We start from the raw sequence: 21573 nt of genomic DNA on the forward strand, positions 1-21573 counted from the left end.
GTGTGAGACAATGCTCTTCAGTGACCACGACGGATCAAGACAAAACAAGGGCACTCTGTAACCATGTCTCAGAATAGTATAGAAGAAAACATATTTCAAATTATCAAACTGAGCAAATTTTTTTCAGTAATGTGACTCATTTGTAATTCTCATATATTTCACTGTCATTTATGGCTTTTGGTCATATTTATTACGATATTACACCCTCTTTGACAACAAGTATGGTACTGGTGGTCTTTGGCAAGATGTCACTGAGAACATTATGAGTTAACTTTTGGTACGATGAGTGAATGAAAAGTTAGGACTAAGAGGCCAGGCATGGTGGCTCACACCTGTAATCCCAGCACTTTGGGAGGCTGAGGCAGGCGGATCACAAGGTCAAGAATTCGAGACCATCCTGGCTAAGTGAAACCTCGTCTCTACTAAAAAAATACAAAAAAATTAGCTGGGCCGGGCGCGGTGGCTCACGCCTGTAATCCCAGCACTTTGGGAGGCCGAGGCGGGCGGATCATGAGGTCAGGAGATTGAGACCACGGTGAAACCCCATCTCTACTAAAAATACAAACAATTAGCCAGGTGTGGTGGTGGGCGCCTGTAGTCCCAGCTACTCGGGAGGCTGAGGCAGGAGAATGGCGTGAACCCGGGAGGCAGAGCTTGCAGTGAGCCAAGATGGCGCCACTGCACTCCAGCCTGGGCGACAGACTGAGACTCCATCTGAAAAAAAAAAAAAAAAAAATTAGCTGGGTGTGGTGGGGGGAGCCTGTAGTCGCAGCTACTCAGGAGGCTGAGGCAGGAGAATGGCGTGAACCCAGGAGGCAGAGCTTGCAGTGAATAAAGATCGAACCACTGCACTGCAGCCTGGGCGACAGAGCAAGACTCCATCTCAAAAAAAAAAAAAAAAAAGAAAGAAATGAATAGGGAGAGAGGCTTTCCACATGGCTTATAGTCATATGGTTTTCCTCTAGTGTAAGTCGTTTTGTGAACTATACCCTCTTTGATGACAGGTATGCTACTGAGGGTTTTTGGCACAAAGTCACTCTGAAAAACGTGAGATAACTTTTGGTATTATGAACGAACAAAAAATTAGGATCAAGATAAATGTTCTAAGTATATAAGCATGAAAATTAAAATTTACATGAGGAAAAAGATGTCTGGGATTTTGTCCACTTAGTAATATTGACTCACAATGTTCAAAAAGTAATGTGGTAACACAAACTTGATCTAATGCGTGATGGCACTAAGATATTTTATTACGGCTTCTCAATTAACTAAATAGAGAATAACAGCTGAGTGCAGTGGCTCATGCCTGAAATCCCAGCACTCTGGGAGGCTGAGGCAGGTGGATCACTTCAGGTCAGGAGTTCAAGACCAGTGTGGTCAATAGGGTGAGACCTCATCTCTACTAAAAATATAAAAATTAGCCAAGCGTAGTCGTGCACACCTGTAATCCCAGGCATCTTTTTCCTCAGGAGGCTGAGGCAGGAGAATTGCCTGAATCCAGAGGTGAAGCTTACAGTGAGCCAAGATCACGCCACTGCACTCCAGCCTGGGCAACAGAGCAAGACTCCATCTCAAACAACAACAAATAGAGAATAACGTTAGTAGGCAGTTGCTATAAACATTTGTTTACATTGTCTGTATTTGAAGGTTCTTAGCAGATCTGAAGGCTTTCCCATATTGCTTATATTCATAGGGTTTCTCTCCAGTGTGAGTCCTTTCTGTACTCAAAGTTGTGAGGCAGATCTGTAGGCTTTCCCACATTGCTTACACTCATAGGGTTTCTCTCCAGTATGAATCTTTCTATGCATTTGAAGTTGAGTGGCAGATCTGAAGGCTTTACCACACTGCTTACATTCGTAAGGCTTCTCTCCAGTGTGAGTCCTTTCATGATATCGAAGGCTACTGGAAGAAATGAAGGCTTTCCCACATTGCTTACATTCATAGGGTTTCTCTCCAGTGTGGGTCTTTTCATGATACTGAAATGCAGTAGAAGACATGAAGGCTTTACCACATTGCTTACACTCATACTGTTTCTCTCGTGTGAGTCCTTTCATGGTACCGAATGGAACTGAAAGAAATAAAGGCTTTTCCACATTGCTTACACTCATAGGGTTTCTCTCCAGTGTGAGTCCTTTCATGTCTACGAATGGCAGTGGAAGAAATGAAGGCTTTACCACACTGCTTACACTCATAGGGTTTCTCTCCAGTGTGAATCCTTTTATGACACTGAAAGGAACCAGAAGAAGTGAAGGCTTTGCCACATTGCTTTCATTCATAGGGTTTCACTCCAGTGTGAGCCCTTTTATGTCTACGAAAGAACCAGGCAAACCGAATGCTTTCCCACAATCCTTACATTTATATGGCTTCTCTCCAGTGTGCACCCTTTTGTGTATATGCAAAGAAGAAAAATAATTGAATGCTTTCCCACATTCCTTACATTCATAGGGTTTCTCTCCAGTGTGTGTCCTTGCATGTACTCGAAGGATCTTGGCAGATGTGAATGCTTTGTCACACTCTTTACATTCATAGGCATTCTGTCCTCTATACATCGTTGCATGTATTTGAAAGGAAGAGAAATTGTTGAATGCTTTTCCACATTCCTTATAGGGTTTCTCTCCAGTGTGTGTCTTTTCATGAATTTGAAGGTTTCTGACAGATCCAAAGGTTTTTGCACATTGTTTAGATTCATACAGTTGCTTTCCAGTGTGAGTCCTTTCATGCATTTGAAGGTGTGAGGCAGATCTGAAGGCTTTCCCACATTGCTTACACTCATAGGGTTTCTCTCCAGTGTGAGTCCTTTCATGATATTGAAAGGAAGTGGAAAAAATGAAGGCTTTACCACACTGCTTACATTCATAGGGTTTCTCTTGAGTGTGAGTCCTTTTATGCATTTGAAGGTGTGAGGCAGATCTGAAGGCTTTCCCACGTTGCTTACAAGCATAGGGTTTCTCTCCAGTGTGAGTCCTTTCATGATATCGAAAGGAAGTGGAAGAAATGAAGGCTTTCCCACACTGCTTGCATTCATAGGGTTTCTCTCCAGTGAGTCCTTTCGTGATAGTGAAAGGAACTGGAACGATTAAAGGATTTACCACAGTGCTTGCATTCATAAGGTTTCTCTCCAGTGTGAGTTCTTTCATGTCTTAGAAATGAACTGGGAGAATCAAAGGCTTTTCCACATGTCTTACATTTATAAGGTCTCATTCTAGTGTGCATTTTCATGTGTCTTTGAAAGTTAAGATAAGATAATGCTTTCCCACACTGTTTACATTCATAGGGCTTTTTCGCAGAGTGGGTCACTTCATGTCTACAAAGATAACTGGGACACTTGAATGCTTTCCCACATTTGGTACATTCATAAGGCTTTTCCTCACTGTGAGTTCTTTCATGTATTTGAAAGGAATGGAACCATCTGAAGGCTTTTCCACATTGTTTGCATTCATATGGCTTCTCTCCAGTGCGAGTTCTTTTATGTTCATAAAAGGAATTGGGACTACCGAATGCTTTCCCACATTCCTTACATTCATAAGGCTTCTCTCCAGTGTGAGTTCTTTCATGTATTTGAAGGGAAGTTGAATAACTAAAGGCTTTACCACATTGTTTACATTCATATGGTTTCTCTCCAGTGTGAACTCGTTCATGTACAAGATATATGCTGAGACAAGGGCAGGCTTTCCCACAAAACTTACATTTATAAGGTCCATCTCCATTGTGCATTATCATGTGTCTTCGAATGCTTGAACGGGATATGAAGGTTTTTCCACATTCTTTACAATCATATAGTTTTTCTCCAGTGTGAGCCTTTTCTTCCGTTTGAAAGGAGGGATGACATCTGAAGGCTTTCTTACGTTGTTGACACTTATATGGCTTCTGTCCATATTCCCGATACTCAGATGGCTTGTGAGCAGCATCAGCTCTAATGTGCCTATTAAGGGAAGAATGACCCAGGAAGACTTCTCCACACACACTGCTCTCACATGATTTTACTCCGGGAGAAGTTTTTTTGTTCAGTGTGTCATCTGGAATCTGGCTAAAAATTTCTCCACAATGATTTTCTTCTGTATTTTCATCGACTCTCTCTCCCAGAAGACTTCTGTGAAAAATGAGAAGCACATTATTGAGGGTTTGTTTATAAGTGATTTTATGTTTATTAACAAGGATGGCACTTGCATTTTCAACATTATCCAGGAAAGTGTAGGCTTTCTACCCTGTCTAAATTGTTGGAAGTTGACTGGACCATATGGCTACAAGATGGTCGATCTATACCTATTATTTTTTAAAAATCATATATTTAAAAAAGAAAAACACTATATGATAATTGGGTTTTTTTGTTTTTTGTTTTGAGACGGAGTCTCACTCTGTCACCCAGGCTGGAGTGCAGTGGCGCGATCTCAGCTCACTGCAAACTCCACCTCCTGGGTTCACGCCATTCTTCTGCCTCAGCCTCCCGAGTAGCTGGGAATACAGGCGCCCGCCACCACCCCTGGATAACTTTTTTTGCATTTTTAGTAGAGACGGGGTTTCACCGTGTTAGCCAGGATGGTCTCAATCTCCTGACCTCGTGATCCGCCCACCACGGCCTCCCAAAGTGCTGGGATTACAGGCATGAGCCACCGCGCCCAGTCAAAAATTCTTAATAATATTTACATGTTGACTGTTTTACAAATACTAAACTTCTGTATCATTTTCTTGAGTCAGGGTCACCATATAGCCCAGGTTGGAGTGCACTGGCAGTGGCATCATCATGGTTCACAGCACCCTTGAACTCCTGGACTCAAGTGATCTTCCTGCTTCAGCCTCTGACGTGGCTAGGACTACAGGTGTATGCCGCATGTATTGCTAGTTCTTTGTTTGAGATGAAGTCTTGCTATTTTGCTCAGGCTCTTCTCAAACTCCAGGCCTCAAGCAATCCTCCCACCTCCAACTCCCAAACAGTTGAAATTACAGGTGTGAGCCACTGTGCCCAGCCTATGTCACATTTAAATATAGGTTTTTAGAGTGAATATTTTAAGAATAAATAAATTTAATGTTAGGCATATTTTCTTTATTTGCTTCTTCTTAACATATTCTCGCATTCTAAGATTTTCTAGAGAGACATTGCTTTGTCTTGTGAGTTTAAATCACCTTAGATTATTATAGGGATTTTTGTACTGATCTTCAATGTTCTCGTCTTTCCATTTTGCTCCTAAAATACAGAATCAGAAAAATAGTGCTGAATTAAAATAAAATTATGAAAAAATGACTATAGATTCTATGTTCATGGGACATTAGAGCCATACCTCATTTATTCATCAAAGTACTGCCTGTCCATATTCCAAATCAAGGAACAGCATTAATGAGCTAGAAACACTTGTCTCATTCATTGGGGAACATAATACTGTCATTCTTACCTAGAGAGGCCAGGTTCCTCAAGGTTTCCTGCATCACTTCTCTGTAGAGATTCTTCTGGGAAGGATCCAGCAAAGACCATTCCTCCTGGGTGAAGTTCACAGCCACATCCTCGAAAGCCACCGAGTCCTGAAATATCCCACATGTATAGAGGAGGATGGGTGAGACTGACAGCACTGGGGGTCTATACCCTCTTCCTAAGACGTTTCCATGGTGCTATGGACTCTAAACATTTATTCCATTTCTTGGTCATCCGACCCATTACTCTCTGTCTACACTTACTTTCTTCTATAAAGCACTTCTGATGCTGGAACAGAATTAAGCAATAAACCAACAGCAGAATAGAAAAATGTGTCTTTTCATGGAATCCAGGGAGAAAGATGCACCGCCTGGGCTGCTCTTAATGTCTGTTTGTAGCATGGGTTTACAGCACCTGTCATAATACAGTCCTCTAAATTCACATGCAAAAAAATGTTAACATTAGCAGTCCTGAGGCTATATATCCTTGAAAATGCCTGTTCACAAAGTTTAACCATTGATGATTACCTAGAAGGGGGATTTTATTTTGATAGAAGCGCAGACAACAAAAGCAAAAAAACTGGATTTTGCAGGGTGTTCAACCAACCCAACTGATAAGAGAGTCAGAACTATCTAAATAAAAAACTCACGAATAGAAATTTTGTGAAAAACAGTACCGTGGTAGGAAAACGTACATTGTAACTGATGAAATGCTGAAGGCTGAAAGGAGACAAGGTTCAGGGATAAAACTCCAGCGCACCGGCCGGGCGCGGTGGCTCAAGCCTGTAATCCCAGCACTTTGGGAGGCCGAGACGGGTGGATCATGAGGTCAGGAGATCCAGACCATCCTGGCTAACATGGAGAAACCCCATCTCTACTAAAAAATACAAAAAACTAGCCGGGCGTGGTGGCGGGTGCCTGTAGTCCCAGCTACTCGGGAGGCTGAGGCAGGAGAATGTCGTAAACCCAGGAGGCAGAGCTTGCAGTGAGCTGAGATCCGGCCACTGCAGTCCAACCTGGGTGACAGAGCGAGACTCCGTCTCAAAAAAAAAAAAAAAAAAAAAAAAGAAAAGAAAACTCCAGCGCATCCACTCTTAACAAAACGGCAAATATTTATCAAAATTTAAAAGTTCTCTTCATGAGGGGACACCATAAACAGAAGGAAAAGGTACCCCATAACACTGAGCAAATACTGGCAATCATGTATCTGGAAAAGTATCAATATTCAGAAAATATAATGAATTCTTACATTCAACTAAAAAGAAAAGAAAAATCAAGGCCGGGTGCGGTGGCTCACACCTGCAATCTCAGCACTTCGGGAGGCTGAAGTGGGTGGATCACCTGAGGTCAGGAGTTCAAGACCAGCCTGGTCAACATGGTGAAACCCCGTCTCTATCAAAAATACAAAAAATTAGCCAGGCGTGATGGTGGGCGCCTGTAATCCCAGCTACTCGTGACGCTGGGGCTGAGAATTGCTTGAAGCCGGGAGGCGAGGTTGCAGTGAGTGTAGATGGTGCCATTGCACTCCAGCCTGGGCGACAACAACGAGACTTTGTCTCAAGAAAAAAGAAAAATCAAACCCCTCAAATATAAACTTTGGAAAAAATGCTGAGAAATTGGAACCCCTGTGCTCTGACCAAAGGATTGCAAAATGGCTCAACCTCTATGGAAAACAGTATGGTGGTGCCTGAAAAGCTAGTAAAAAAATATTTTCTTCCAGCAACCCATTTCTAGGTTTATTTATATTCAATTCATATAAATTGAAAGTTGGATCTTTGAAGAGATATTTGAAAACCACTGTTCACAATAGCCAAGAGATGGATCAATTCAAATGTCCACTGATGGCTACATGGATAAAGAAAATGTGGTATGCATATACTTACAGTGGGATAGTATTTAGTCTTACAAAATAACATTCTGGGGCCAGGCATGGTGGCTCACGCCTGTAATCTCAGCACTTTGGGAGACCGAGGCAGGAGGATCACCTGAGGTCAGGAGTTCAAGACCAGCCTGGCCAACATGGTGAAACCCGTCTCTACTAAAAATACAAAAACATTAGCCGGGTGTGGTGGCGAGTGCCTGTAATCCCAGCTACTCGGGAGGCTGAGGCAGAAGAATCGCTTGTACCCGGGAGGCAGAGGTTGCAGTGAGCCGAGATAGTGCCATTGTACTCCAGCCTGGGCAAGAAGAGCAAAACTCCGTCTCAAAAAACAAACAAACAAAAACTTTCTGTCCCATGCTACAACAAGCATGAAAATTCAGGATTCGGCCAGGTACAGTGGCTCACGCCTGTAATCCCAGCACTTTAGGAGGTTGAGGTGGACGGATCTCAAGGTCAGGAGTTCAAGACCAGCCTGACCAACATGGGGAACCCTCATCTCTACTAAAAATACCAAAATTAGCCGGGCATGGTGGTATGCACCTGTAATCCCAGCTACTCAGGAGGCTGAGGCAGGAGAATCGCTTGAACCCAGAAGGCAGAGGTTGCAGTGAGCTGAGATTGTGCCATTGCACTCCAGCCTAGGTGACAGAGTGAGACGCTGTCTCAAAAAAAAGAAAATTCAGGGTTCAGCTGGGCGCAGTGGCTCACGCCTGTAATCCCAGCACTTTGGGAGGCCGAGGCAGGGTGAATCACGACGTCAGGAGTTCAAGACCAGCCTGGTTAAGATGGTGAAACCCCGTCTCTACTAAAAATACAAAAATTAGTCGGCCATGGTTGTGGGTGCCTGTAATCCCAGCTACTTGGGAGGCTGAGGCAGAGAACAGCTTGAACCCAGGAGGTGGAGGTTGCAGTGAGCCAAGATTGCACCACTGCACTCCAGCCTGGGCAAGAGAGTGAGACTCTATCTCAAAAAAAAAAAGAAAAGAAAATTCAGGAGTCTATACTAATTGCAAAAGGCCACTCATAAAAAAAATACAGTATTATTCATCTTAGACGAGTTATATAAATTTGTCAAACTAATTCAACGGTACATGTAAAATTCCTAAAGCTAATAAATTTAAATATTTTTATAATAATAAATTATTGTACCAAGTAAAAAAAAAACCTAACTAATTAAAAGATAGGGAAAGTATTTGAATGACATTCCTGCAAGATATATGAAAAGGGCCAAGACGCTCATGAAAAGAAGGCCAGTGGACCAGGAGTCATCAGGCACAAGGATTTATATAATGTAGTTTTTAGTGGTTATTGAGTGCTTTCCTCATATTCATAAAGTAATACATTTTTAACCCATTTCCTATTTAGAAAAAAAAAAAACAGTGCAGCTTGCTGCCAGCATTCATTTAATTTTACATAAGCACACTCTTTAAAGCTGAAGCAAATCTGATTGATTTTCAGTGTGAAAATAAAATTTCTAAACAGAACTTGTTTCTAATCCTAATGTAACGAAAATATATATGATGTTACATTAGGATTAGAGACAAGAGTATTCTCGGGGCACATGGAAAATGGGTTGAATATACCCAGCACTTATTGCTTTGTGGAAAAGAAACGGTAAACAATTAAAATACCGCAGCAGTTTCACATGTATCGTGGGGGACACATGACTGATAATGATGTCCACTGGAGAGGGGAAATGAGGGAGTGTTTTGGAATGTGGGGAGGAAACCATAAATTTAAGGATTTATCATCAGCCCTAGCAAGAACTAGGCTGGGAGGATCTCAAGGACTCCTTCCTTGACCACACTTTAGTAAGGCTCCTCGGAGCCCGCTTCCTGACTAGCTTTTGTGTTTGTCCTGCAGAGCCCAGTTATAGCTAAATCCTAGTAAGGGAGTTCAGAGAGAATCCCCCCAAACTTGATATCTAATCAAGTTGTTTCCCTCACCTATGATAATTTATTAATATTCTCTTCCCCAACTCTTGACACCTTACCAAGTTCCTCTATGGTACCTTGCTCTTTAGATATAACTGTCTTGTTGATGCATTCAGGTTGAGTTCAATCTCTTTCCCATATTAAATTGTACTATAACATATAGCCAAAAAATAAGGTTTATTCAACACATATGGCAATTGTGCTCAATAAAATCTTCCTTGAAATTTTCACCAAGTTTTCAGTGTAATCCCTCTTTACAAGGAATACAGACTTAGACGTGAGACCCTAATGCACATGTCTGCAGTGCATTAGTGATAAGAAGTTCTCTTCTGGGCCGGGCGCGGTGGCTCAAGCCTGTAATCCCAGCACTTTGGGAGGCCGAGACGGGTGGATCACAAGGTCAGGAGATCGAGACCATCCTGGCGAACACAGTGAAACCCCGTCTCTACTAAAAATACAAAAAACTAGCCGGGCGAGGTGGCGGGCGCCTGTAGTCCCAGCTACTTGGGAGGCTGAGGCAGGAGAATGGCCTGAACCCAGGAGGCGGAGCTTGCAGTGAGCTGAGATCCGGCCACTGTACTCCAGCCTGGGTGACAGAGCGAGACTCCGTCTCAAAAAAAAAAAAAAAAAAAAAAAAAAAAAAAAAAAAAAAAAAAAAAAGAAGTTCTCTTCTGGTGGGGAGGAAGGTGGATTTCCCAAGAGCGCCTCCTACTCAAACATCCAAAACACCAGGTCAGACTTCTCTCCTGATGACCACTTCTTGTTGTCACCCCATAAACTGGGTAAGATTGGGGACCGTGGGTGTACCACTGCCAGAGAGGACTACAGGATAGAGTTCACCTCCCACAGTAATGGGCCAGGATGCCTCAGAGTGCTGGCTACCAATTCATCCCCCACCCTATGTGAAGAAGATGGACCAGATATTCAATATAGAAGTTTTCTTCCGGCCGGGCGCGGTGGCTCAAGCCTGTAATCCTAGCACTTTGGGAGGCCGAGACGGGCGGATCACGAGGTCAGGAGATCGAGACCATCCTGACTAACACGGTGAAACCCCGTCTCTACTAAAAACTACAAAAAACTAGCCGGGCGAGGTGGCGGCGCCTGTAGTCCCAGCTACTCGGGAGGCTGAGGCAGGAGAATGGCGTGAACCCGGGAGGCGGAGCTTGCAGTGAGCTGAGATCCGGCCACAGCACTCCAGCCTGGGTGACAGCGCGAGACTCCGTCTCAAAAAAAAAAAAAAAAAAAAAAAAAAAGAAGTTTTCTTCCATTTGGTGAATTATCTTGTCAAATCCTTTCTTTTTTTGTTTTCAAGCATACCACAGCCAGTATTCCCAGGCATTTTCTATACATTTACTAACCAGGCCCAACCCTGCTTAGCTACAGAGAACAGATGTGTTCAGTGTGGCATGACCACACACGCTTCAGTTTCTTTTTTTTTTTTTGAGACGGAGTCTCACTCTGTCGTCCAGGCTACAGTGCAGTTGGTGTGATCTCAGCTCGCTGCAACCTCTGCTTCCTGGGTTTAAGCGATTCTCCTGCCTCAGCCTCGCTAGTAGCTGGGTTCACAGGAGCCCACCACCATGCCCAGTTAATTTTTGTATTTTTAGTAGAGACAGAGTTTCACCATGTTGGCCAGCCTGGTCTTGAACTCCTGACCTCAGGCAATTTGTCCGCGTGGCCTCCTGAAGTGCTGGGATTACAGGCATGAGCCACCACACCTGGCCTCTTTTTTTTTTCTCAAGATGGATTCGTTCTGTTGCCCAGGCTGGAATGTAATGGTGTGATCTCAGCTCACCACAACCTCCACTTCCCAGGTTCAAGCGATTCTCCTGTCTCAGCCTCCCAAGTATCTGGGATTACAGGCATGTGCCACCATGCCTGGCTAATTTTTGTATTTTTAGTAGAGACGGGGTTTCACCATGTTGACCAGGCTGGTCTCAAACTCCTGACCTCAAGTGATCTGCCAGTCTCAGCCTCCCAAAGTACTGGGATTACCAGCATGAGCCACCATGCCTGGCTATTTCAATTTCTTGATGGTATTTTTTTAAGCACAAAAGTTTTAAATTTTGATGTAGTCTAAATGACATAGTTTTTCTTTGCTGCTAGTGCTCCCAGTGTCATGTCAGAAAATATTTTCCCTAAGTCCAAGATTATGAGGATTTTTGGGTGGCACTTTCTGTAGCATCAAGACAGGGAGATTCTCCTTTGTTCCTATGGGAGGATAAGACTGATGTAATTGAATAATTCTGCATGCTGAAATGGAAATGAAGTGCACTATACTATGGAGGAGAAAACTATATAAATTGATGCTATAATAGCTTAATGCTATATACTATAATACCTTTATATGTGGTAGTTATATATAATGTACAAGTTATATATATTTACCAATTACCTACCATAACTAAATCACATACAATATACATATACTACAAGTGTGCATATATATAACATTATATATATACACATACACATGATACACTATACACGATAATGCCAGGATATACTATAATACTGTATTAAATAAACTTCCTTAAATTCTGACATAAGCTTCAGCAACATATTTGCAAAGAAAATTTATCTATATATGACAACATATAAACTTCATGATCAAGTGGGATTTAATCCAGGAAAGCAAGGTTGCTTTATCTCTGAACTTCATTCAATACACCATAATAATAGACTCAACATCAAAAACCAAAAGAATGTCCTAATAGATGCGAAAAAGTCATATGACAAACCTCAACATCACCTCATGAATAAAAACACTCAAACTAGAGATACAACAGAATATTCCATAAGATGACAAGAGATGCACTAAGAACAAAGAAAACCCGACCATAAGACAGGTATGAAAATGCAAAACTACTCTCATTCTTCTTAGTAAAAAACTAACTGCGTCCCTGCCCACCTCGATCTGGGGGTGTTTGGGGCCACCACCTCCCACCTGAGGTTCCCAAGGTCCACAAAAAACAAACAGAAAAACAAAACTAATCGTTCCCAATTCCCACAAGACAAGGAGGGGTGCTCTCATCCCTCCTGCTCACCTTGGAAGAGAGGTGCTACTAGTCTCACCAGGCCAGAAAATGCAAGCCTTCCAGATTCATAGGACATGTACATTCAGCACCCCTGACATACACACAGACTTTTGTCACTGCACATACAGTTGTATAAACCAAGGCAGAAACACAGAAAGGCACAAGGGCTGTGTTAGTTGGTTTTGTGATTCTATAAAATACCTGAGGCAGGATAAATCATACAGAAAAGAGGTTTATGTGGCTCATGGTTCTACAGGCTGTACAAGAAGCATGGCACTGGAATCGTCTTTCCGGTGTGGGCCTCAGGAAGTTCCTTCTTATGGTGGAAGGCAAGAGGAGCTAGGGTCACATACGCAAAAGAGGGAGCAAGGGGCAGAGGAGGTGTCATGCTCTTTTTTTTTGTTTTTCTCACTCTGCCGCCTAGGCTGGAGTGCAGTAGCGCGATCTCGGCTCACTGCAAGCTCCGCCTCCTGGGTTCATACCATTCTCCGGCCTCTGCCACCCGAATAGCTGAGACAACAGGCGCCCGCCACCACACCTGGCTAATTTTTTGTATTTTTAGTAGAGACAGGGTTTCACTGTGTTAGCCAGGATGGTCTCGATCTCCTGACCTTGTGATCCACCTGTCTCTGCCTCCCAAAGTGCTGGGATTACAGGCATGAGCCACCGCACCCAGCCATGTCATGCTCTTTTAAACAATTAGCTCTCCGGCTGCTCTGCCTATGGAGTAGCCATTATTTACTCCTTTACTTACATAAGAAACTTGCTTTCACTTTATGGACTGGCCCTGAATTACTTCTTAAAAAAACAAAATAGGGCCGGGCGCGGTGGCTCACGCCTGCAATCCCAGCACTGGGAGGCCAAGGCGGGCGGATCACAAGGTCAGGAGATCGAGACCATACTGGCTAACTCGGTGAAACCCCGTCTCTACTAAAAATACAAAAATTAGCAGGGCGCAGGCCGGGCACGGTGGCTCACGCCTATAATCCCACCACTTCCCACCACTTTGGGAGGCTGAGGCGGGCGGATCACCTGAGGTCACGAGATTGAGACCATACTGGCTAACATGGTGAAACCCTGTCTCCACTAAAAAAATACAAAAGTAGCCGGGTGCAGTGGCTCATGCCTGTAATCCTAGCACTTTGGGAGGCCAAGGCGGGCGGATCACGAGGTCAGGAGATCAAGACCATCCTGGCTAACACGGTGAAACCCCGTCTCAACTAAAAATACAAAAAATTAGCCAGGCGTAGTGGTGCGTGCCTGTAGTCCCAGCTACTCGGAGGCTGAGGCAGGAGAATAGCGTGAACCCAGGAGGCAGAGCTTGCATTGAGCTGAGATCACGCCACTGCACTCCAGCCTGGGCAACAAAGTGAGACTCCGTCTCAAAAAAAAAAAAATACAAAAGTTAGCCAGGCGTGGTGGCAGGTGCCTGTAGTCCCAGATATTCGGGAGGCTGAGGCAGGAGAATGGCGTGAACCCAGAAGGCAGAGGTTGCAGTGAGCCGAGATCACACCACTGCACTCCAGCCTGGGTGACAGAGCGAGACTTGGTCTAAAAAAAAAAAAGAAAAAGAAAAAAAGAACAAAAAGAAAAGTCATTCTTTACCTAAATCCACATCTGTTTCATTAAAAATGTTTAGAAACAACCTTAGGACAACTAGCCTCAGAAGGGCATCGCTGACCCACCGCATCTGCCTGTGGATCCCCAGTTTTCCAGTACTCTCAGATTCTCTCAGCATAAAGGGCTCATCCCATGGTCAGTGTGAGCAGCTGGGACACTGCAGGGGAGGCTCCCCAGCAAGAAACAAATGAGCCTTCAATGACCTCTCTTTGCAGGCTTCTGATTGACCTTAGCTTGCAGTCACTGGGCTCAGGCCTGATTCAATGAGAAAACACCTAGTGTTTGAAGAATCTAGCAAAATCCTTCAAACTCAAGTTCAGGTTTACACATGGAAAGGAAATTATAAGGCATTTGCATTTCATACCACAAAATGGAAAGCAAAAATATCTAATCCTTTCAGACAATACACACGTTTGTGGAAGTCAATAATTCCAATTGAAGCCATTAGAACTTTAAATTGCTTTATTTTTTATTTATTTATTCTTCTTATTATTATTTTTGGAGACAGACTTGTTGCCAGGCTGGAGTGCAGTAGCATAATCCCGGCTCACTGCAACCTCCACCACCCGGGTTCAAGCAATTCTCCTGCCTCAGCCTCCTGAGTAGCTGAGATTACAGGCACGTGACACCACACCTGGCTAATATTTGTATTTTTAGTAGACCAGCCTGGCCAACATGGTGAAACCCCGTCTCTACTAAAAATACAAAAAAAATTAGCTAGGCATGGTGGCGGGCGCCTGTAATCCCAGCTACTCGGGAGGCTGAGGCAGGAGAATCGTTTGAACCCGGGAGGCGGACGTTGTAGTGAGCCGAGATCGCGCCACTGCACTCCAGCCTGGGAGACAAGAGCGAAACTCCCTTTCAAAAAGAAAGAAAGAAAGAAAGAAAAAAAGCATCTAGTACTCATTGATCATGATGTGAACACAAACACGACAGCAGTTGCCAAGCTCTACGCCACAGATAACAGGGAAAACAGTTATCCACTGTCACAAGTTCTCCACGCTAGGCCAGGCGCTGTGGCTGACGCCTTTATTCCCAGCACGGGGCCTGTTTAAGTTTTAACAGGAGAAAGGGGGCACTGGAGGCCTCACAGCGCAGCTCCTCCCGCACGAACCCCACACCCGAGGCGGGATTGCCTCCATGACCCTCCCGTGACCCCCGCACAATATGAAGAGACTCGGGGCTCCGGGTGCGGAGCTGTCCAGAGAGGGCCCTGGGGCTGGGGCCGCAGTCCGCGCGCAGAGACGAGACAGGGCGCCCGGGGTTCCGGCTGTCGGCCCAGCCGCACCGGGCGGCCGACTGGACCGAAGGCCTAGCCGCGCCAGGGGTACTCGGGCTCCAGACCCGGAGTCGCCGCGGGGAGGTCCGGGTCCTGGCACAGCCAGTTCCATCCGGTTCCAACCAGCCCCTGCCCACCCGCCCCATACGTCGGGACTCCCAGCGGGGGCTCACACTCACCATTTCCTCGCTTTCAGTTAACTCCCACGTCCAGAGCAGGACAACGCAGACGACAGAGCTACAGAAGTATGGCGGTGGCAACCGGTCCCTCTCAGAGCAGGAAAAACGGGGTGCCAACCTCACCCGGCTGGGGAAGCCAAAGACTGAGCAGAGCGGGAATATGACCCGGTTCTTCCCGCGGATAAACAGTTGGCCGGGCCCCACCCAGCGACTCTGATTGGGTGGGGCGCCAGGCCCCGCCCCCTGCGTCCTGAGTGACTGCAGAAGTCCTGGGTAACAGGGCCAAGCCCGGCAGAAATGACCGCTTCTAGCCACAGTCCAAGGTCAAGTTCCCTCTCTGCGCCCTGCTCTTTGAAAGTTTGCATTTCGGCCAAACTTGCTCGTCTTAATTACTAGAAGTGGCTCTGTCAATGGTCTGTCCCTGTTTCTTCGTCCTGCACAGTGTCATAAATGTGTGCAGGGAGTTCCAGACTCCATGTTTAATAGAGGTGAAAGCAATTAAAATATTTTATTCAAAAATATATTTCTTCGGCAATTTCGAATGGCTGCAGCTTTGCCCTTGCACAGCTGTCTTCTGGGGAGGAAATTTGCATCTATGGAGTATCTCCATTAGTGAAGCTATGCACCCTCTCCTCTTTTCTCTTTCCCTGATCCAGGAGAAACTGAGAGTCTGACACCTTTGAAAGTCTGGAAAGCCGGATGGGGTGGCTCACGCCTGTAATCCCAGCACTTTGGGATACCAAGGTAGGTGATCACCTGAGGTCAGGAGTTCGAAATCAGCCTGGCCAACATGGCAAAACCCCATCTTTACTAAAAATACAAAAATTAGCCGGGCGTGGTGGCAGTTGCCTGTTATCCCAGCTTACCCAGGAGGCTGAGGCAGGAGAATCGCTGGAACCCGGGAGGCAAAGGCTGCAGTGAACCGAGATTGCGCCACTGCATTCCAGCCTGGGCAACAGAGCAAGACTCCGTCTCAAAAAAAAAAAGAGGAATTTACCAAGACAGTTGTAGGTTAAAAAAAAAAAAAAAAAAAGAAAGAAAGAAAGAAAGAAAGGCAGATTTATTAAGAAAAGTATGAAAGTACCTTGCAAGAAGGCAACAGGCAGAACCAGAGAAGGGAGCTGGCTGTAAAGAAACAAAGGTTTGCTAGAGATTTTATAGAATGCAACTTGGGAGCTTGCATTGTTCTGTCAGCTGAAATATTTGATAAATCGAGGTTTTTGATGGTAAACAAGAAATTTGTGAGTTATCTACATTATTTGTTTAGGAGGGCTATTTGTCCTGGGCCATAAAGAAAGTGAGACCTATGGCCAGGCACGGTGGCTCACGCCTGTAATCCCAGCACTTTGGGAGACCAAGGCAGGCAGATCACCTGAGGTCGGGAGTTCAAGACCCGCTGGCCAACATGACAAACCCCAGTCTCCACCAAAAAATACAGAAATTAGCCGGGCCTGGTGGCAGGTGCCTGTAATCCCAGCTACTCTGGAGGCTGAGGCAGGAGAATTACTTGAACCTGGGAGGCGGAGGTTGCAGTGAACGAGATGCTGAGATTGAGTCATTGCACTCCAGCCTGGGTGACAAAGTGAGACTCCATCTCAAAAAACAAAATAAATGTTTTTCTGGACTTTGAAAAACAAAATAATTAGCAATATTTTAAACAAAAAGCTATAAAAAGATTATTTCAGTCTTCCTTAGTTCAGTCTATGTAATAAACTTCTGCTCAACATTTATGAACACATTAGTACTTGACAGGAGTCTTTTCTTTTTTTTTTTTTTTGAGGCGGAGTCTCACTCTGTCGCCCGGACTGGAGTGCAGTGGCCGGATCTCAGCTCACTGCAAGCTCCGCCTCCCGGGTTTACGCCATTCTCCTGCCTCAGCCTCCCGAGTAGCTGGGACTACAGGCGCCCGCCACCTCGCCCAGCTAGTTTTTGTATTTTTAGTAGAAACGGGGTTTCACCGTGTTAGCCAGGATGGTCTCGATCTCCTGACCTCGTGATCCGCCCGTCTCGGCCTCCCAAAGTGCTGGGATTACAGGCTTGAGCCACCGCGCCCGGCGACAGGAGTCTTATAGTTTTAAAATTATTTTTATTTTTTTGTTTCTCGTCCACCTGGGGTTTTTTATTATTATTATTTTAATGCTACAATTTCTTTTTTTTTTTTTTTTTTTTTTTTTTTGAGACGGAGTCTCGCTCTGTCGCCCAGGCTTGAGTGCCGTGGCCGGATGTCAGCTCACTGCAAGCTCCGCCTCCCAGGTTTACGCCATTCTCCTGCCTCAGCCTCCCCAGTAGCTGGGACTACAGGCGCCCGCCACCTCGCCCGGCTAGCTTTTTGTATTTTTTAGTAGAGACGGGGTTTCACCATGTTAGCCAGGATGGTCTCGATCTCCTGACCTCGTGATCCACCCGTCTCGGCCTCTCAAAGTGCTGGGATTACAGGCTTGAGCCACCGCCCCCCGCCTAATGCTACAATTTCTAAAGTTAACAGAAACTTGCCTTCAAGAGCACCTGTTAGAGTCCTATAGCTGATTATAAAACTAACTTAAAAATAATCGAACTAGGCTGGGCACAGTGGCTAATGCCTGTAATCCCAGTACTTTGGGAGGCTGAAGCTGGCAAATCACCTGAGGTTGGGAGTTCGAGACCAGCCTGACCAACATGGAGAAACCCTGTTTCTACTAAAAATACACAATTAGCCAGGCGTTGGTGGTGCATACCTATAATCCCAGTTACTCAGGAGGCTGAGGCAGGAGAATCACTTGAACCTGGGAGGCAGAAGTTGCAGTGAGCCAAGATCACGCCATTGCACTCCAGCCTGGGTGACGGAGCGACTCTGTCTCAAAAAAATAATAATAAAAAAAAATTAAACTGAAACCAATTGTAGATGACAAATCTTAGAACACCCATTGTTTGTTTTGTTTTGTTTGTTTTTGAGACAGAGTCTCACTCTGTTGCCAGTCTGGAGTACAGTGGCACAATCTTGGCTCACTGCAACCTCAACCTCCTGGGTTCAAGCAATTCTCCTGCCACAGCCTCCTGAGTAGTTGGGATTACGGGTATGTACCACCACACCCAGTTAATTTTTTGTATTTTTAGTAGAGACAGGGTTTCACCATTTTGGCCAGGCTGGTCTTGAACCCCTGACCTCATGATCCACCCACCTTGGCCTCCCAAAGTGCTGGGATTACAGCACTTTGAGCCACCGCACCCAGCCAAGAACATCCATTGCTAAGGTCTGGTCATTTCTGTGACACACAATAATTTAACATAAAAATTATAATTAGTATTGATGTTAAACTCAATTCATTTTTTTTTTTTTAGGCGGAGTCTCGCTCTATTGCCCAGGCTGGAGTGTGGTGGCACAATCTCAGCTCACTGCAACCTCCACCTCCCGGGTTCATGCAAGTTTCCTGCTTCAGCCTCCTGAGTTGCTGGGACTACAGGCACATGCAGCCAAGCCTGGCTTTTTTTTTTTTTTTTTTTTTTTGAGACGGAGTCTCGCTCTGTCGCCCAGGCTGGAGTGCAGTGGCTGGATCTCAGCTCACTGCAAGCTGCGCCTCCCAGGTTTACGCCATTCTCCTGCCTCAGCCTCCCGAGTAGCTGGGACTACAGGTGCCCGCCACCTCGCCCAGCTAGTTTTTTGTATTTTTTAGTAGAGACGGGGTTTCACTGTATTAGCCAGGATGGTCTCGATCTGCTGACCTCGTGATCCGCCCGTCTCGGCCTCCCAAAGTGCTGGGATTACAGGCTTGAGCCACCGCGCCCGGCCTATTTTTTTGTATATTTAGTAGAGATGGGGTTTCACCGTGTTGCCCAGGCTGGTTTTGAACTCCTGACCTCAGGCGATCTGGCGGCCTTGGCCTCCCAAAGTGCTAGTATTACAGGCATGAGGCACCGCTCCTGGCCTGAGACTTTACTTCTCTAATAAACTTGCTTTCTCTTTACTCTAAGGACTCACCCTGAGTTCTTTCATGCGAACCAAGAACTCTCTCGAGGTCTGAATTAGGACCCCTTCCTGGTAACAGCCTCAAGATGGTATATAAGCTTTTCTGTCTTATTGTTGGGTGGGTCTTCTTACTAAAGGCAGCCCTGTATACATGGTAAATAAGTTCATATGCCTTTTCTCATATTAATCACCTTTATGTCAATGATATTTTAGCTAATATTTTGGGGGTCAAGAGCCTATTGCCCCATCAAAGCCATCCCCTTGCCTCAGAGCAGGAGGGGAGCCCAGATGAGGCCAGGCAAGACTACATCAGGAGGGAGAGACAGATGTTCTGCAGGGCAAGATAATGTGACATGAGGCAAGGCCAAGGCTTTCTCACACCCACATTCCTCGTCACAGTGTGGAAATGCTCGATCCTTCCAGAACTTTATTTTCACCATCAGGAAACTCTCACCTGGGGTGAGTTGAAGTTTGTGACCTAAATAAACTGCTAACTTCATAAACTCTTTCTCAACCTCCCAAACAATTCTGTCTCTGAGCCTGACTTACCACACATTTTTTTTTGGAGACAGAGTCTCACTGTCACCCAGGCTTAAGTGTGGTGGTGCGATCACAGCTCACTGCAGCCTCCAGGGCTCAATCGTTCCTCCCACCTCAGCCTTCTTAGTAGCTGGGGATACATGCATGCATCACCACACCCAGCTAATTTTTGTATTTTTTGTAGTGATGGGGTCTCACCATGTTGCCCAGGCTGATCTTGAACTCCGGTGCTCAACCTAATCACCCACCTCGCCCTCCCAAAGTGTTGGGATTAGAGACAAGAGCCAGGGTGCCTGGACACATTTTCTTTATATATACAAATTACAATATGACCCTAGTGACGCTACACATATCAAAACCAAAGCACTGTCCAGAAAATGGCCCCAGGCTCCAGACATGCAAACCCAGAAAGGACAGAACCCCCAGGGGATCTGCACTAAGGTTTCCAGCTTTCCAGGCCTCTGCACCCTCTCAGAATGCACACCCATTCTGCAGCTGCTCTGCGCAGCTGGATACCACCTGCAGGGGAGGGAGGGCTGCCTGGGAAGCCCTCAGGGAAGCTCCATTTTCTTCCCTTTGAAGGTTCCAGGCTGGCCTCCGCATGGAGTCACTGACCTCAGGCTCTGCTGGCCCCCTGCAGGTTATTCACCTGCATTTCACCTCCATGATCAGATAAAAAGATCTTCAATCTCATCTTTTAAAAACAAGAAACCAACAGAGTCCCTGCCTTCCTCCTGTGTGTATACGTAAAGAAGGAAAATTCTAGGAAAATGTAAATGCATTAAAAGACTTCTAGGCTGGGCATGGTGGCTTGCGCCCATAATTCTATCGGTTTGGGAGGCTGAGGCCAGAGGATCACTTGAACTCAGGAGTTCAAGAAATGCCTGAGCAAAATAGTGAGCCCACATCTCTATTAATTTAAAAAAAAAATTCCAGATCATGGTGGTGGAGGCAATGGCCACTGAGGAACCCACGGTCTGGACACAATGGCACTGGCTGGACACAATGGGGGGCAGGAAGAAAGCAAAGACAGGGAGTAGGGTGTGCGAGAGGCCGAGGGGAGGGATAGCACACATTTTTCAGAGAAAACGAGGATGCTAGCACTGTTTTGCCTGACTCTTTCGGCAGCCTGTAATAAGTTGTGGGGGAAGCCGGGTACAGTGGTTCACGCCTGTAATCCAGCACTTTGGGAGCGCAAGGCAGGCAGATCATCTGGGGTCGGGAGTTCAAGATCAGCCTGACCAACATGGAGAAACCCCGTCTCTACTAAAAATACAAAAATTAGTCGGGTGTGGTGGCGCATGCCTGTAATCCCAGATACTTGGGAGGCTGAGGCAGGAGAATCGCTTGAACCCAGGAGGCGGAGGTTTTGGTGAGCTGAAATCGCGCCATTGCACTCCAGCCTGGGCAACAAAAGCAAAACTCTGTCTCAAAAAAAAAAAAAAAGAAAAAAAAGTTGTGGAGGAATCCTGTCTGGGAAACTCACCCATGATGTTTGTGTCACATTAAGGGAGAAGACTCCAAGGGGGAGTTTCTACTCTTACTTCAACCATTGTATTTAATTATTTTTCTAGAGAGGATACGCTTATGCCATGATTTGTGTTTCTTTAGGAATACCGTTAAAAACCTAGGCCAGGCGTGGTGGCTCACACCTGTAATCCCAGCACTTTGGGCTGCCCAGGCAGGCAGATCACTGAGGCCAGGAGTTGGAGGCCAGCATGGTTAAACCCCGTCTCTACTAAAAATACAAAAATT

General features: G+C 45.5%; 3 protein-coding genes across 3 annotated transcripts in view; 1 reads left to right on the forward strand and 2 right to left on the reverse strand.

The window, feature by feature from the left end:
- ZNF433 (zinc finger protein 433) overlaps nt 1-21573 on the forward strand; it is an 83074-nt gene that overhangs the window by 16096 nt on the left and 45405 nt on the right. The window lies entirely within an intron of this gene.
- Nucleotides 1530-2745, reverse strand: LOC117074218 (zinc finger protein 625-like). Its single transcript, XM_033195432.1, has one exon. It carries the CDS (start codon nt 2274-2276, stop codon nt 1725-1727), a length of 552 nt encoding a protein of 183 aa, XP_033051323.1. The 5' UTR covers nt 2277-2745; the 3' UTR covers nt 1530-1724.
- On the reverse strand, nt 2754-15642 carry LOC117074217 (zinc finger protein 844-like). Its single transcript, XM_033195430.1, has 4 exons — nt 15336-15642; nt 5388-5514; nt 5122-5182; nt 2754-4090 (listed from the first exon to the last, which is right to left on the reverse strand). Exons 1-4 carry the CDS (start codon nt 15336-15338, stop codon nt 3022-3024), a joined length of 1260 nt encoding a protein of 419 aa, XP_033051321.1. The 5' UTR covers nt 15339-15642; the 3' UTR covers nt 2754-3021.

This window comes from Trachypithecus francoisi, unplaced genomic scaffold (genome assembly GCF_009764315.1).
Source record: "Trachypithecus francoisi isolate TF-2019V2 unplaced genomic scaffold, Tfra_2.0 Lachesis_group5, whole genome shotgun sequence".
Classification (NCBI taxonomy): Eukaryota; Metazoa; Chordata; class Mammalia; order Primates; family Cercopithecidae; genus Trachypithecus; species Trachypithecus francoisi.

What these genes read in the sequence shown, in the direction of transcription:
- LOC117074217 (XM_033195430.1), bottom strand. An exon ending in GAGGAACCTGGCCTCTCTAG is followed by an intron (nt 5,183 to 5,387) that starts GTAAGAATGACA and finishes TCTGTATTTTAG; the next exon opens with GAGCAAAATGGAAAGACGAG. An exon ending in AATCCCTATAATAATCTAAG is followed by an intron (nt 4,091 to 5,121) that starts GTGATTTAAACT and finishes CATTTTTCACAG; the next exon opens with AAGTCTTCTGGGAGAGAGAG.
- LOC117074218 (XM_033195432.1), bottom strand. Translation starts at nt 2,276, where the DNA reads ATGAATGAAAGCAATGTGGCAAAGCCTTCACTTCTTCTGGTTCCTTTC.